The 16,597-nt window shown below is 61.0% G+C and overlaps 1 protein-coding gene across 3 annotated transcripts in view; it reads left to right on the top strand.

Moving 5' to 3' along the window:
* The window catches only part of CASZ1 (castor zinc finger 1), a 147,819-nt gene that overhangs the window by 108,586 nt on the left and 22,636 nt on the right, over window positions 1–16,597 (top strand). For all 3 annotated transcript variants that reach the window (XM_032605175.1, XM_032605184.1, XM_032605166.1), the window contains one exon: window positions 13,692–14,168. In XM_032605175.1, the coding sequence (XP_032461066.1) occupies window positions 13,692–14,168 (477 nt within the window). The remainder of the gene's footprint in view (window positions 1–13,691; window positions 14,169–16,597) is intronic.

Here is a 16,597-nt window from a genome sequence, read left to right as displayed (position 1 = left end):
TGACACTCAGGGCTGTAGCCTGGAAAACCTGAAGTGGAGCTTCCGGAGTTGAGGTTGGGGGCTGTGAGGAGGAGGCGGAGGGAGAGAAGGGAGCTGGTGCAGGCACAGGATGTGGACAGAGCCCAGGCCTGCCACCCACCCGACCCAGGCTGGGGGTGGAGGAGCAGAGCAGCTGTTGCAGGCTGGGAACCGGGGATACGGGAGGATGAGCAGGGGCCCACGTGGGGCCCCCTGGAGAACACGGGAGTCTGTGGGGGCCGCCATGTTGCCTGTTAGCACCATGGAGACAGCTGGCCCTGGAGTCTCTCTGATAGTGAGCAGGGCCTTAGCCAGGAAACAGCAGAGAGGTGACCCTGGGTGATGTTGGTTCCAGGGGTCTTTACCTACTGGGCCTAAGTCCAAGGCTAGAAGTGGTCCTGCTCTGCTGGGAGCTCTGCCTCGTGAGGAGGGATGAGGCAGAGAGCCCAGGAGAACTGTCTGCCCTGGGTTGGGAGCAGCAGAGGCCCCTTAGCAGGGTAGCAGGATCCCAGGATCGTCCCTCCTTTTGCCAGGGGCAGCCCAACCCTGGCAGTCCAGCCCAGCTCTGCAGTCCCTGCATGAATCAGGGGAAGAGTTGGGGGCAGCGGGGGAGTGTACCCCTTCTAGACCTCACCTCTTTCAGCCCAAGGAGCAAGGATGGAGGAGAATGAGGGGAAATGCATAGGCCAGAGATAGCCGTGGAGCGGAAGCCAGGAGTGGGCTGGCTGGCAGCGGGCGGGCACATGGGCGTCTGTCCTGCCAGGGGCCCAGGCTGGCTATGCAGACAGCCTCTTTTCTATATGGAAATGAAGAATTTAGGCTAATGGAGCTCAACCATCTCTAATTTTGCGATGGCAGGAGGATTTTGATTGAAAGTAATTAAGCAAGCTAGCTGTAAAATTAATTAAAGCAAAAGGGGGGGATTTTTTATTGGATTGGATAGCGATATAGCGTCTGTCAGGCGGGGGACGGATGGGGGTGACCTGAATCCTCTGCCCTCCCCCCTCCCACTCGGGACGTTTATGTCACTTTAATCTCCTTACAGCGGCTGCTGTGCATTTGTTTGAAATAATCAAGGAAATATGGTCAGAAATTGTCAGCTTTCAGATCTAATTTACCTGACGGCCCCTGCGCGAGCCGGCATGGCCCAGGGAGTGAGCGTGCGTGAGCGGGTGGGAGAGCCCGCGTGGGCACAGAGGACACGGGGCTCTCCGGCCCCCTTCCCCCGGCCTCAGGCCCCCTCTGAGGGTGAGGGAAGGTGCTTCCTGGCCTGTGGGAAGCCCCGCCCTGGAATGGGCCCCGTCCCCCACCCACCTGCTGCCTCCCCCCTTGAGCCGTAGCCAGCTTTGGGTTTAGGGACTATAGGATCAGGGAGGTGACAGTAATTCCTTACTCCAGATGGCTGACAACTGCTAAACCCCTCCACCAGGGCCACAGTTTTAAAAATACTCCTAAATTAGGCCCCTCATGTCATCGTCATTGGCCTCAGCAAGGGGATTGTGGAGATGGGCTGTAGGGAGGGTGGGGTAGCGGTGTCATCCATAGCACCTCTCTGCCACCTGCTGCCATCCCCGCCTTCTTTCCTGGGGCTCCTGGAGGCTGTGCTTACCTGCCCGGGGCCTGCCTCTCCCAGGCCCTTCCTCTAATCCCAGAATAGCGCTTGCCCTGTCTTCCCTTCAGGGCACAGCTCCCAAGTTCTGGGGGTCTCAGTCCCTGAAAGAGGAAGCCCCTCCCGCCAACACCGGAGCGCCCTCCATGTGCCCAGGCACTCCCTCCCACATGGTCAGCCACCCACGTGTCCTACTCATTTCCGGGGGTAAGCCAGGTCATAGAGCCAGATGCCACTTGTGCTTCCCTGGGAGAGTTGAGGAGCCTGAATCCCAGGCCCTGCACCCTCGGGGTGCTGGTTCAGAACCATTTGGGGTCCTTGCCCAGCTGGGCAAATGTGGGGCTTGAAGCCTCTCCAGCAGGGAATCCATGGGGTGTTTGGGGCTGATGGGCCCTGGAGCGGTCTCCAAGGTCACAGAAAATTCCCTTTTAAGACACAGACGTGGAGCAATTTGATCTGCTGGTCATGACAGGGCCTAGGTCAGGAAATGGGCCTCTGGATTTGCTTGGTCCTGACGTGTGAGTGACCCGGGCTTTCAACAAGTCTCTCAGCCTCTCAGGCCTCAAACCCCTTCCAGTTCTAAAGTTCTGTACGGATCTAGGACAGCCACCACCCTGACAGCTGCCACCCGCAGGAGCTCCTTGTCCAGCCAGAGCTCCTTGCCGTGCCGTGGGGGGCAGGGGAGAAGTTGGGGGTTCTGGAAACAGCAGATTAGGATGAGCGGCCTGCTCCCAGTTTGCCCACCTTAGAGCATACCAGTTAGAAGGCCTCTGTCCCCACCTGCCCTCCTTGGGGCCCCGCCTTCCTCCAGTCCTTCTCCCAACCCCTAGCACACCTTCCCTGCCCACCCCACCCCCCAACCTTGGGCACCGTGCGGCTCAGTCAGCCTCCTCTGGCGAGGGCGTTGGAGCTCCTGTCGTTCTCCTTCGCAGCCTGGCTCCCAAGCAGAGCAGCTGGGTGCTTGGGAAGCATCACCTGCCCCCTTCCTGAGCTCTCTCTGCCTGACCCTCTACCCTCCCCTCACCAAAGGTCCCTTATCTTGGGGCAGGGGGTGGAGCCCCAAAGAGCTCTGCCTGGAAAAGAGGGAAAGGAAAGCTGCTGGCTCTTCTCTACGTCTTTGAAGCAAAGTTTGTGCCCAGATCCCAGGTCCTTGGGGCCTTGTGCTCCCCTGGCCGGCTGTGCCTGCAGGGGCCTTGCTGAGAGGCAGTGGCATGGGTGGGCACCATGGAGGCCCAGCCAAAGCGAGTTCCTGCCCTCTGTGCCCACCAGCTGCCCAGGAACCAGATCCTAGGAGACACAAGGTTAGAGAGAGCCTCTGGCCTCAGCCCAGCGTCTCACCTCCACGCGTGGCTTGCAGCTGCTCACGTCAGCCCCTGCAGCTGTGATGTGGAGGAAAGAGCAGGGGAACCTGTGCCAGGGATCTGGTGGGGCTGCTTGCCTGGGCCAGGGGCTGGCTTCTGGACTTGACACTGGACCAGGATGCCAACAGCAGGTACCAGGGTAGAGGGAGGCTACGGCAGAACTAGGATCCCCGGGCAGGCCCGGGCAGGTTGGCACTGAGAGAGATGGGAGAAGGCCAAGAGGAAGGTGGAGGGCACCGGCATGGTCCTCGCGGTGTCCCTGTGTCACACCCTTTGCTCTGCCCTACTTGGGAGAACCTGAGTTGGGGATGCTATACTGAAAAAAAACACTTTTGGGAACTAATGTTCTGTGGTGAGGAGAGAACACTGATTTTACAGAGGCTCTCCTTGGAGAGGAAGGACAGGCGAGGGCAGCAAGGCTGGCCATGGCTTCTGGGTTGCAAGGTAGGTCAGAGGACGGCCCTGGGAGAGCACCCCACCAACGTAGCCTATGACAATTGGGGCCCAGGGAGTCTGGGAGAAGGAAGAAGTGAGAGGGCAGCTTGGGGAGCTGGTAAGTCTAAGGCCAGCCCGGCGGTACCTTGGTGCCCATCACCTGGCTGGCATGAGATAAAACATGTGCGTTGTTTTGCCACTAAGCATTCCTGCTGTCCCTTCTTCTCTAGCCCCCAAGGCTTTGAGGGAAAAGTAGTGAGCGCACTGGCCTCGTCCAGGTGGAGCCCCTCCTTTCCCCGAGGCTCCTCCCTGCCTCCCCCCACCCCTCCCCACCCCCCCCAAACCCAGCCCAGGTGTCTGAGCCTCTGGGTAGAACTTGTGCAGGGAGAACAGGAGAGGCGAAGGATGAGTGGCCTGGCCTTCTAGTTGCAGGGCATCCTGGCCTTAGGCCAGCCCCCCGGGCCCGGCTCCCTGTGGACCTATGCAAAGGAGGACTCCACCTTGGCCTAGTGAGCCGGGTGCTTCCCCCCTTCAGGTGGGGCCCAGCATTGGTTGGGCCATCTGGTCTCCCCCTCCCAGAGGATAGAGGGGCAGTCTTGTCCCCTGAGTCCTAACTCATGCTTATGAGTTAGGGGCCAGTGGCTTGAGGAGAGTTCTCAGGGGTGTACATTGCACTGCCCCGGCCACGGGAGCAGGGAGAGGTACTTGCCCCACTGGGAGAGAAGCCCAGAGTGGCTGGGGTCCAGGCCCAGGAACCATTAACCGCAGGGTCTAGTGATGCCCATGGTGCCTGGGTACCCAATGCCTCCCCCAGTCAGGTCCATGCCGGAGTTGGCTGGATGTGACCAGGGCACTGGGCTCCCAGAAAGTGCCTGGGGCCAAGCTACACTCTGGCATCGCAGAGCCTCCGCAACCTGGCTCGGCGGGTTTCCTGCCAGTGTCAGACCTCCTCTCCTGCTTCCACCGTGCCCACCCTGCTACCCCGGATCCCAGTGGGGCTGGTGGCCCTGTACAGACTCCAGAAGGGCTTCCTGGACCTCATCCCCTCCTTCCCGTCTGCCCTCAGTTTCTCACCCTCTAGGCCTGGAGTCTCCCCGACCCAACGCTGGCCCGGTCCTCCGTGCCCCCTGGCTTCTCAGTCGCATTTTGCTGCCAGCGCAGGGCACTGAAAAACTGCTGGCACTGCCAAAAACCCTGTGTGCGCTATGACTCCCCAAACATCCCTTTATTTTTATTGTTCTGTTAATTACTGTTTAAACTTTAATAAGTCACTTCGTCAGGAGTGGGGACCGGCCGTGAGCTTTTCTGTGCAAACACGGGCCCGGGAGTGACTCGGGTGTAATATAACCCTTTATGTGATGTGGGAATGTTTAGATTGTAACAGAAACTTGTTATTTTAATGACAGTTGTGGGGGGGGGGGCTGCGCACTAGAGAGGAGGAGGGTGGGTGCAGCCCTGTTCCGCTTGCGTCCCACGAGGGCTGGGGGTGGCCTGGCCTTACCAGGGTGCTCCCGTGCTGCTGCCGCTGAGCGTCTAGGACCCCGTGGGGCCCTTCCTGGGCTGCCCACATTCAGGCTCGGGGAGAGGCTCCAGGGTGGCTCCAGGGTGAGAGAGGCTCGGGGGCTCCAGGGTGGGAGGGCCCAAGGAGAAAGTAGGGCTTTGTGGCAGGTGGGGAAGCAGGAGGACGCTGAGGGTCCCCAGATCCCTGGACGAAGGCAGGGCCGTGCAGGGCTGGACCAGTGCTTCCTGCTACCGAGGCGGGGACCCTGTCCACAGTCCCCATCCAGTACGGTGGCAGGCACCATGCTGCACGGCTCTGGGCCGGACATGTCACCCCACGTCCTGCTTTCAACAACCCCGCATCTCAGGTGGGCACGCTGATGTCCGGGGCAGGGATGTAACGGGCTTAAAGTGGGAGGTTTTCTAGAGGGCGGCCAAGTTCCTAATGTCAGTTTGTCTTATTTGGAAGCTGCCAAAGTCCAGCCGCCCAGGCGTGGTCTCAGCGGGCCGGACGCTGTCCCGTAGTGGCAGGGAAGGGCCCACCTGGGAACCAGGATCATCCCCCTCAGCCCTGGGACAGGGCTCACCCCTCAGGCCCCTCCACCTACCCCCCCAGGCCTCTCAGGAGGAGGGTCTACGAGGTGAAGGGGACGTGGAAATAAGGATTGTCCCCAAGTCTGGGCACAGGCCCTCTTCCTCACGAGGGCTTGGCTCCGTCTCAGGGCGTTAGGGGCTCGAGTCCGGGGTTGGGGTGATGGTGGCCAGGCCATCCCCTCTCGCTCTGGTGCCCCCGATCCTTTACACCCAGAGGTACTCCTGCCCCAGACCCACTTGCAAAGCAGGTGACCCCTGGAGAGGGAGCCTTTCCCCAGCACCTGTGGGTCTCCTGCACGGACCCCAGGCCATCTGGGCCCAGTTTCCGACTTCATCTTCATTTGGTCCCTCTGTCTGACCATCCATCCACAGAGCTGAGCTTCTGCTCTGCGACAGCACTGGGTGGCAGAAATGACGAGTCCTGTGCTTGCCCTCAAGGACCGACGCCTGTCTGGGGTTAGCGAAGGGGTGTCGGGGGAGAGCACGACCCAGGGGGCCTGGCCCCTGCCCAAGGCTGGGTGCTCCCAGGGCTCCGTCTGGTCCCTCCTCTCCCTCTTTGGCTGCATCCCACGAGGGCCCCTCTGCGCCTCCTTCCGGGCAGGGCCAGAGGTTCAGGGTCCCGCTCCCTCACGCTGGAGACGGCAGCAGCCCCCCAGATGGCAGTGGCAGCGTGGGCCACGAATCGCTGAGGTTTTCCTTTTCCGAGCAGCGCGTTTCCCTAAATTGTCTTTGACTGCGTGCATGGGTAATGAAAGTTTATGCCCTTGTTAGAAGGACAGGCGGCCAGTTCCAGTTAGAACTGGGGCTCTCTGCCGGCCAGCCTCCCCTCCAGCCCCCTCCCCCGAAGGAGAGAGAGCGCGAGCACAAGTGTGCGTGTGCGCACACCCCCCTCCCTGGTGGATAAGAAGGGTTAGGGGATGGGAGAGGGGACGGGGTAAAAAAGAAAAAAAATTTTCCGTATTTGTGTAAGTTGCTTTAAAAGCATTTTATCATGTCATAAAAAAGGGAAAGTACTCTCAGAAATTGATCCTCTCTGCCAGCCCATTGGACAGAAGGACGTTGGGATGTTAATGGCCATCCTGCTCCAGGGTGGCTTATTAAAAAATTTATACATAAATGCTTAAAATTGCATAAATTATTTTAAAAAACCCAACAAAGTGAGCAATCTGAATTCCCTCTTTTCCTCCCCTTCGCTCGGTCCCCCTGCTGTGTCCCCCCTTTTCCAGCCCCTCGTTGTGGACCTCCCGGTCCCGAGCCCCATCCGCTCCCCAGGGCGTCCCCCCTTTCCTCCGCTTCCCACTACACCCCCAACACCGTTCGCTCTGCCCTCCTCCGGGGTTTCCCTGCCTCACCCACAAATTAGTGAAACAGCCAACCCACCACCGAACACTCACAGGCACACGTACTAATAAAAGCACCACTAATAACGCCCCCAATCGCGGAATTAAATATTAAGGCCAGAGGAGGCGGACGTGGAGCGGAGCTGCCGCCACCGTAGCCGAACTTGGAGCTGATGCGTGTGTCTCTCGCAGGCGTGGAATGTCACCCACACATCCTGGAGACTGGAGTGGGGAGTTTTATGATGGTTTTTCATTGATTTGTTTCCCCAGCGCAGCTGCCGACCTCTATTGAGGGACAAACATAATCAGCACTGACGCAAATTAGATGGTTATTCGTTTTGAAAATTGACAGAAAAACAATAAAAAAGATGAAATGCTCCCAAATCAATAGATATAATGAAATTCAAATAATCCGAGAGATGAGGTCTCCATGGCAACTGATAATGTGGAAAAGAAAACAATTTAATAAAGGACAGACACACTTTGAAAACAGATTGGGCCCAGGGAGGGGGGCGGGCTGGCGGGCGGAGGGCTGGAGCGCGGCTGGCGAGTGAAGGATCACTGTCCGTCCCAAGGACACCCGCCATAATTAAGCGAGGCTTTCGGCCCCAGAAAGTGCAGATTCAGGTTTTAATACACAAAATTATTTCAGGAGCAGTGAATCGGAAAGTCGTTTGTAATGACCTTCCTGAGAGGCCCGGGCGCAGGGCATGTTGGAGGCTGGGCGGCCGGCCGGCTGAGTTATGGCATATTTGTGTTTTTATAGTGCAGAGGGGAGGGGGTGGGGGGGAGGGGGGGGAAAAGGTTAAACAGTATTTACAGCTCAGTTGTTTTCAGAGAGGAAAGAGAAATAGAGTTCATGGGGAGATGCAGTGGGCAGGCGGGCGGGTGAGCCGGGGAGGCCTCAGGGCGAGGCAGGAGAGGAGGTGGGCCTGGGCAGGTCTTCCACCCTCGGGCTGCCTGGCCTTGGGGACCCCCAGGGGGATGCCAGGAGAGGCCGAGGAGCACCCAGGAGTGGCCTCTCCACCCCAGTTCCTAGTGGGGCCTTCTAGGACCAGGGCCTCTCTGGGGACGGGGTGCGAGCCTGTGTCCAAGCTCTGTGTGCATCCAGCCACACCTACTCGAAGAGAAGGTGAGGCATTCCTGAGGCCGCTGCGGAAAGGTCGCCTTGCCTGGGCACCTCCAGGGCTCTGCACAGCAGCCGGTTGCTCCTCTGGACGGCGCTGCCCTACTGGAGTCCTGTGCTGTGTGTCTGGGGTGTGCCCAGCCTTGGGCACGGCGGGCGAGGACCTGTCAGCGGCCTGCAGCTGACAGCCTCCCTGCCCCGTCCTTGGGCTCCACCTCCCTGCGCCCGGCGCACAAAAGGGGAAAGCCTGGTCCCTTGGGGTTTGGCAGAGGCAGGGGCCACAGAAGGGGAGGGGACCCTGCAGAGCCCCCTTGCCGCCCTCCAGAGCTGCTTGCCTGGGCAGGGCAGCTCAGGCGCGGAGAGCCCGGCCCCGGGGGTTCACCCCTCCCTCAGGCTGTGTCCCCTTCAGGCTGCAGGAGCCACATTTGTGCGTTGTTATCATGACACACACAGCACAGCCGGTTTCCGGGCCGCTCTTCGTGCGCACGTGTGAGTGTAATATGATTGTACAAATACAGAGACGCCCAAGCGTGTGTGCGTGCGCACGGTCTGTGTGTGCAGTGTGCGTGTGCGTGTGTGTGTTTTAAATCTCCCCTGGGCGGTAACTCTTCTTTTCTCCCCTTCCTGTTTGGCTGTGACCTGGGGGAGATTGATGGCCAGCCTGTGCGGTGGATGCTAACAGTTCCTCTGATTTATAGAGTTACTTACGCTAAGTGAGGCCACTTAGACGTGTCTGGATAGTAAACCTTTTAACTGGACTAAAAAAATCATAATAAATAAATAAACAAAGTGGGGCGAGGAGGGCCCCCAGCGGCTGGGCCCCCCGCTTCCCGACTTGGAGCTGTTGGGGACCAGGGGACCCAGCTGAGAGCCCTGAGGGGCAGTGGCCACTCCTCCCACCTGCAAAAACGAGGCATGGGATTGGGCCCAAGAGGGAAGGACACCCTTCTCCTCGGGGACAGGTCCTGGCTGGGGAGATGGGGTGGGAGCTGTTAAGATGGAGATGGGCTGTGTGGAGGGGGAGGGGGGCCCTGAGGGAGCTCGTGGGGAGCAGGGCCGGAGCAGATGTCTCTAGGAACCCTTCCTTGCTTCCCAGACTCGCTGCTCCTGTAGCACCGAGACTTTTCACCACAGCGATCACGCTTGTAATGACTTGAACGTCTGCCCCCTCGTCTAACCTGAACAGTCCGTCATGGCACGAACCGGGACAGTCCACCTGCTCATTTCATATCCTCAGAACTCAGCCCAGAGCCTGAACATAGGCGCAGCACCCCAGCACTGGGGTTGTGGCCTGTCAGGCTCAAGTTCTTAGGGGCTGCAGGGAAGCCCCAACACTGCTGCCACCCTAGCTGGGAGGCTGTGGGAGGCGCGTGTGGGGTCTCAGATGGCGAGACATCGGAGCCCAGTGGGAGTCCGGCTCTGGCACACTCTCTGGGTGACCGTGACAGTTGACAACCTCTGTGAGCTCTGCTTTCTCACCCAGAAACGGGGATAGGACAGCGGCCGTATGGGGATGCTGGGGGACCACTGAGGTGATGCTCTGAGTTGCCCAGCACTGGGCAACTTTAAACAGCTGGCTCAGAGGGTACCAGCTGTCATATTGCCCTAGGCAGTGTGGGCCAGGACGGCCACCAGAGCGACCCAGCGGTGCCCACGGCCCCCGAGCCGCCTGGCAGCAGGCAGGAGGGCCCAGACCACCCCAACCCGAGGGGACGGGTGCCTGGCCTCTGCCTCACCACTTCTTGATATACAGCGGGCATTAGGCCGCCCAAAGGGGACACTGCATCCTTAGGAAGAAATATGTCCTCATTTTTCTTAAACACCGTTTCCACTGAGTGAAATGTTTAGAAGGGACACGCAGGGAGAACTTTATTTCCTACCAGGGAGTTCAGAGCCACCAGGCAGAGCCCATAAAGCACCCGGAGCCTGGTAGCTGACAGTCCGCCCGGCCCCAAAACACATTACTCACTGGTGGGGAGGGGCTGCCAGGCCTGCCCAGCCCCTGGGGACTAACCCCCACGCCCAAGGCAGGACAAGTGACTCTGAGGTACCCAGCCATGGGCAGTGGGCACTGGAGCCTCTGGTCCCCTTGAGCCCGGGCTGCCCAGGGCAGGGGAGGACCTGGCCCTGACCAGGCGAGGAAGTGGCTGTTCCAGCCACCCCCGTAGTCCCCAGGGATCAGGGATGAGGGGCCCAGGTGCAGCTACAGGAGCCCTCCCCTCTCTCCCTCGGAACTGGCAGGAGCCCCGGCCTTCCCCAGCCTTTGGAGGGAGTGATGAGGTTCCTGCCATAGCGGGCCCTTCTCCCGAGGCCCTCCCTTCATTCGATTTCTGAAGCTGGCTGATTTACATATTTATAAATATCAGTAAATTATTTATTGTAGCAATCTGCTGCACCATTTTACCCATCACAGTTAACACTTTAGGGGGCTCCGTGTTATGGGAACCGGGAGTGAGGGTGAGGAGGAGGTGGGCAGGGAGGCCTGGGACTTCCTGGAGCCTTTGTGGGGACATGGCGGCGGCCCCGCACCTTGCTGAGCCCTGACCTTCATGAGCTCGGGCTCTGGAGTGTCTGCACGGCTCCAGGATCAGCCTCCTCCTCTGTCATATGGGACGACGACAGTACCTGCCTCACGGGATCATAGTGAGAGGTCGTGAGCTAGTGTCCAACAGGTGCAGGGACAGTCCAGTTCTCGCCCCTCCCTTTCTCCGCCCTGAGCAGGACCCACTCAGCTTGGAGACAGAGCTGCCTGCCTGCTGGGGACTTGTTGCGTTTGGAGCCCTGGGAGGGGAGGCTCAGACTGTGGGAGCCGGCGAGGGGCCATTGTTGCCGAGTAGGCAGCCTGCCCGCGGCCCAGCCCTCCAGCCTCTCCTGTCCCCTCTGCCTCTTCTGGGCCAGGTGTGGTTTCCTGGTCTAGGGGTCTCGTGCCCAGATGTGGCGCCACACTTGCCTGTTTGTCCCCTCCCAGGGCTCAGCTGCCTTTCCCCAGGTCCTTGACTGTCGGGCCCCGTGCTTGGCACAGACAAGCGCTCTGTCTCGTCTTACGGTCCTGCAGCCCTTTTCACGGGGAGAAAGCTCGACCAGGGCCCAGGGCTAGCGAGGGGCCGGAGCCAGGACGACTGTCTGACCCCAAAAGCCAGGCCATACCATGGTGCTGTGCCACCTCCCGGGGCTCGCCCTGGCCCATCCGGCATCACTGGGGCCCAAGGCAGGAGGCTGGGGGAGCCCTGGGCTGGCTGCCTGCGTGCAGATACTGACTCACTCCTCTCCCCAGGCCTGGCTGGGATCCCTGCAGCCGCCCCGCCCCTCGCCTCCTCTCTGGAGCCCGGCCCTGGGTGAGCAGTACGGCAGCCCCCGCGCCTTCCCACCCTCCGGCCCAAGCCTGCCTCCTGGGCAGTATTGTTCCCAGAGGAAGTGTCCAGTGTAAATAGAGCAGCGGGCAGGCTGGTGGCGGGAAGGAGATGAAAGGGGCAGTGACAGGGCCGGGGACGGATGGCTTCCTCCCATTGAGGCCTGGCCACGGCGTTTATATTTTAGGGAAGAAAGTCAAGGGAATGTTTACATGGACAGGAGCCTGGGGTCAGACCACGAGGGGGGTAGTCTGCAGGTCCCAGGGCCCTGATGGAGGGGGAGGGGAGAAGGCCCCACAGGGTGGGCCGGAAGACGGGCGGGCAGGCACCTTGGACCTCAGCTCTTACACATACACCCCAGCTCGCAGCCCCAGACTCACACGCATCTGCCCTTTGGAGTAAGGCCTGCTTCTGCCTCCTGCCCTGCACCCCAGGCCCACACCCCTTCTCCACCGCCACCCCTGGGACCAGCAGTAGAGTCAGAGGGAGGGCAACATCTGGAAGGCAGGTGGGCTGGGGCAGAGCAGCAGCTGGAGGGCAGGTGTAGGGGGCATGGGCGGAGCAAAGGGGCCTGCGGGCGGGGGGGTGGGCCCTGGGTGCACAGCTGCATCGCAGCTGGCGGGGGCCCGTGAGGGACTGAGGCAGGCACACAGCCGAGATCAGGAGCGGGTGGGCGGGGCTGGGTGGGCCCAAGTGCCAGGAGGCTCCAGGATGGGTGGGGGCCCAGGGAGGGGGTGTCACCAGCAGCAAGTGCAGGCCTGGGAGCTTCTGCTTCCCTCTTCCTTGGGATAAATATTTATAGATTCATTTGCCGTCTGCCATACACACTTGGCTGCTTACCTCCCGGTAAAAATAGAGCAGGCTCCCCACTCCCACCCTTCCCTTCTCCACCAGGGCCGGGGACAAAGGGGGCCAGGTGAGGCCAGCTCCCCATAGGCCTGCTGGAGGAAACTTGGTGTCACGGAGCCTGGCTGCTGGCCCTGAGGCCAGGTGGAATGGCATGATGAGGGGCCCCGTTGCTGAGCTTTGAGAAGGAACCCATGATGATGCTTTTGGAGTTTTGGGTGTGGGCAGTACAGACTTGGAGATGCGGACAAACGTGGGTAGAGTGGGCATCCAGCTAGGGGTGAGGGTGGGGCCCGGCAGAGCCAGGGCTGCAGGACTGGGGGAACTGGGCTGGGCTGGGCTGGGATCCCTGGGCAGCTGGCTTCGAGTCAAGGGTCTGGGGCAGCTGGGCATTGTCTGTATCGGGGGGCAACCATCTGTGTGTACAAGCCAAGTCTGCTTGTAGATGAGGTCCTGGCACAGGCGTGGCCGTCCCTGTCTGAGTAAGCCTCTCAGTGCATTCCAGGAGTGTGGGTTTTTAGGGTCTCGATCCATTATAGTGAAGCCCCTTCTGACCATGGATCCGGGAGCAGAGTCCCCTTGCTTAGCCTTCTGACCTGTGTGGAGACTCGGCCATGCCCACCTCTCTATTGAGGGCCGCACGGAGGAGCCCTGCCTTGAGAGCATTCGGTGGGGCTCCCTGTGCACACAGAGGGAGTGTAAGCCAAGACTGTCTGCCATGGCCGCCGCCCGCCCCTGGTACCACCTCGGGGTCTGGTGCACAGTAAGGGCTCACTACGTGGATGGGCGGACAGACAGGATATACAAATAAACAGGTGGAGGTGTGTCCACTTTTGTTGGCCTTTGTGGCGGGTCCCAGGCTGTATGGTTAGTGGTCTTGCCATTTACCCCCAGGACCCTGGGCGCCCCCGCTCAGCAGCCGTGAGAGAGGTGGCTAGCGCTGGGGCAGCCTAGTTAACGGTTCCCGACCAGTTGCGTTGGGCTGTCGTGTTGAGGGATTAGGCCCCGTAACTGCAGCCTCTGGGCTTCCTGCTGGGGTTCTGAGGAATCCCAACCTTCCCAGCTTCTCAGGGCTGGAAAGTGGACCTCGTGGGACCAGCCAGGCCTTCCAGGGCAGCAGGAGCTGGCCGAGGCAGAGAAGGCGGAGCCAGGTCCTGTGGCATGTCTGTCCTGCCTCCTGGGACCAAACAAGGGGAGGAAATGCTTCCAGAAGCCAGGTGCTGGGAAGAAGACTGCCCCTTGCGTTTAAAGAGTCATTCGTTCATTCATTCGTTTGCTCGTTTACAGAATATTCCTGAACCCCCTAGTATGTGCCAGGCTCTGAGGATAGAGCTCACGGTCTAGTGAGGGGACAAACACACCCTGGCCTTGGGACGGGGCGGTGGAACTGTCACTGGGGAGAGAGAGACCTCTGGCTTGGGGGATGCGGGGGCAGAGCATCCGCCCCGGCTGTCAAGGTGGGTGGCCGGGCCTGGCACACACGCCTCTGACCCTTCTCCTCCATCCCTGCAGCTGAAGGCACCCGGTGCCCCGACCCGCCTGCAGGCAAGCCCGCGATGGCGGCCAAACGCAAAGGCGGCCTGAAGCTCAACGCCATCTGCGCCAAGCTGAGCCGCCAGGTGGTGGTGGAGAAGGGAGCGGAGGCCGAGGACAGCCCACTGCGGCCCCGGGACAAAGTGCGCAGTGGCCCTGAGTCGGGGGTGGCCCGGGCCCCCCGCAGCGAAGAGGACAAGAGGCGGGCGGTGATCGAGAAGTGGGTGAACGGGGAATACAGCGAGGAGCCGGCACCCACGCCCGTGCTGGGGCGGACTGCCCGGGAGGGTCTGGAGCTGCCACCCGAGGGCGTCTACATGGTGCAGCCCCAGGGCTGCAGCGACGAGGAAGACCATGGCGAAGAGCCCCCCAAGGATGGCAGCGTCATGGAGGAGAAGGAATCGGACGGGGCAGCCTCCAAGGATGACAGTGGCCCCAGTGCCAAGCAGGCTTCAGGTGGGTGTCTAAGCCCCGGACGGGACATAACCCCACGAGGAGGGCGGCCCGGCGGGGAAGGAGTGGTGTGTGTGTCCACGGAGCGTGCCCTCTTCCCTCAGGGGCAGCAGGGGTGAGGAGGGAAGGGCCTGAGAAGGCAGCTTCCCAGACGTGTGAGCCGGGCTGGGGTGGGCTGCCGAACACACAGTGGGCCTTCAGGAAGCAGTGGATGGACGGATGGACTGGTGGGCAGGCCGACGGATGGATGGAGGGACGGATGGACGGACGGCGTGTGGGTAGACGACTGTCCACACGCACCTGCATAGGGAGGAGCCTATTGGGGGGCGCAGTACCTGGACATGCATGTGGGGAGCGACACCCAGCCGGCATATCCCGTTACACCCACCTGCCCCAGACGCGGTCCCCTGGCTGACGTCTCTCCCACGAGATGGCTAAGAGTTGGCCTTTCTGGTGTCTGCTTGGCCTTAGATGAGGAGCTCCTTCTGCTCTGGGGAGGGAGGGTGTCTCCGCTAGGACGGGAACTCTGGGCCTGGGGTCTTTTTTCAGCTCCCCAGCCTCATTCCCAGGCTGTGCCTGGTGTCCCGAGCCTTCCCTGCCCGCTTCCCGATCCCCTTCCCCTGAAGCGAGGGGCGCACGCGGGGAGCCCTGCGCAGCTACATAATTATGCATATAAGATATAAACAGAGCTGTTTAATTACCCTTCGCCACATCGGTGACAGAGTAATTAACAAACATTGCAAGATCAATGAGGAAAAGTGTGACCTTCAGTTTCCTCTGATAGGAAAAGCCCTTGCCGTTCCCAGACGCAAGGTGATCGCGCTGGGCCTGAGGAGAGGGGAGGGACAGGGACAAGGGCCACTGTCCCTTCAGCGCCCCAGCACCTCCCAGGGGAGTGGAGGGCTAGGATGGCAGGAGGCAGGGCTAGAACTGCCAGTGGCCTCGTGGCTGCAGGCCTCGCCCCTCGGGTTTGAGGCCCAGTGGGACTGCAGGGTGACACCCAGGGCGGCCTGCTCAGCCCGGGCACTGGAGCCAGGCAGCCGGAGCCCAGGCTGCCCACCATGGGCTTGGGAATGCAGGCCTCTGGGCTGCCCCTGGGACCCCTGCCTGGCCCCCTCCCTGCTCTAAGCCGCCTGCCCTTCAGAGCCTTCTGTTTCTCTGCCATATATAGTGAGGGCTCAGCTGCCTCCAGCTATTTTTAGCCCCTTTCCCTGGTCCCTGAGCCACTGAATCTAGCAGCCAGGGCCCACTCCTCCCAGACTGGGTCCCCAACCCCAAGTAGCTTGAGGTCAGGACAGCAGCCCACCGGCCACCCCGCCCAGAGGAACAGCTGTCCGTCGGTTCCTTGAGTCGCTCTGCCCACCTTGTGTGCCAGGTGCTGCCCGTGACTGTCCTGTCTCCGCACCTGGCGCGTCCCGGTCCCCGCAGGACTACCCTCCTGCCTGTCCTCCCAGGAGCTCAGAGGCTCTTTCTTCATGCTGCTAGCTTCTCTCTTGTGCCAGAGCCCAGCCCCGCTCTCAGACCACTTCCAGGTGTGGTTGGGAGGAAAGCCCTCCTCGGCTGCCCTGCTGGGTCCCGGTCCTCCCACCCCTGCTTCGGCCACGCCTTCCCCTGGCCGTGCTTTTAGGACCCCCAGCCTGGGGTCCTGCCACTCTGTGTGCCTGGGTGTGCAGGCTCAGACATGAGTGGAGAGAACACGCATGTGCCCTGGGGCCCAGGTGAGTCTCACCCACCTGTGTGTACCCACTCCTGATTCAGGGTGTAGCACGTGGTCGGTGTTCAGCAAGTGTTCTGTGCAGGAATGCGTGTGCTGGGGAGTCGCAGGCCTATTGTGGAGGAAGGTTGTGTGTGGAAGGAGTTTGTCTCCAGTGAACAGCGCCAGGCAGAACAGGGTCATCTTGCCCCTGCCATCCTGAGACTCACCTTGGGGAGCTGACTGTGGAGCTGGGAGTGGTTTGTGTGCACGTGTGTGTGTGGGCGGGGAAGGTCGCTAGGGCTGCGAGCTCGAGTGTGCACCCGTGCATGCATGTCCCTGTGGGGAGGTTGCTTCGGGGGATTCTCCCAATAGATGGGCCAGACTCAGCCACTGCCTTTACGGCCTTGACTCTCCTCGGTGGCCCACCCTCGTGCGTGAGCACAAGTGACCAGAAGGTGGCAGGGAGGTTTGAAGGACTCTCTACGTCATAAGTCTTGGCTGGGGTGGGCGGGCCCTGAGGGAGTCTGAGTGAACACATCCGCGGGCTCTCTGCCCGTCGGCCCTGTTGTCTGGGGCCATCGGCAGCCTGGGGGGCCGGGAAGGGCCAAGAGGACAGGTCCTGAGGAGGCTTGGGGCGAGCCTCTCATCCTCCCAGGGATAAGGGGCCTGTGTGTCCATTTGTGGGGGCCAGGGAGGGTCCTCCAGGCAGGCTCAGCCAGGCCCACCCCTGACCCCA

This window comes from Phocoena sinus, chromosome 1, assembly GCF_008692025.1.
Source record: "Phocoena sinus isolate mPhoSin1 chromosome 1, mPhoSin1.pri, whole genome shotgun sequence".
NCBI lineage: Eukaryota > Metazoa > Chordata > Mammalia > Artiodactyla > Phocoenidae > Phocoena > Phocoena sinus.
The sequence above is the reverse complement of the archived record's forward strand: the minus strand, read 5'-3'. Positions and strand labels throughout refer to the sequence as shown.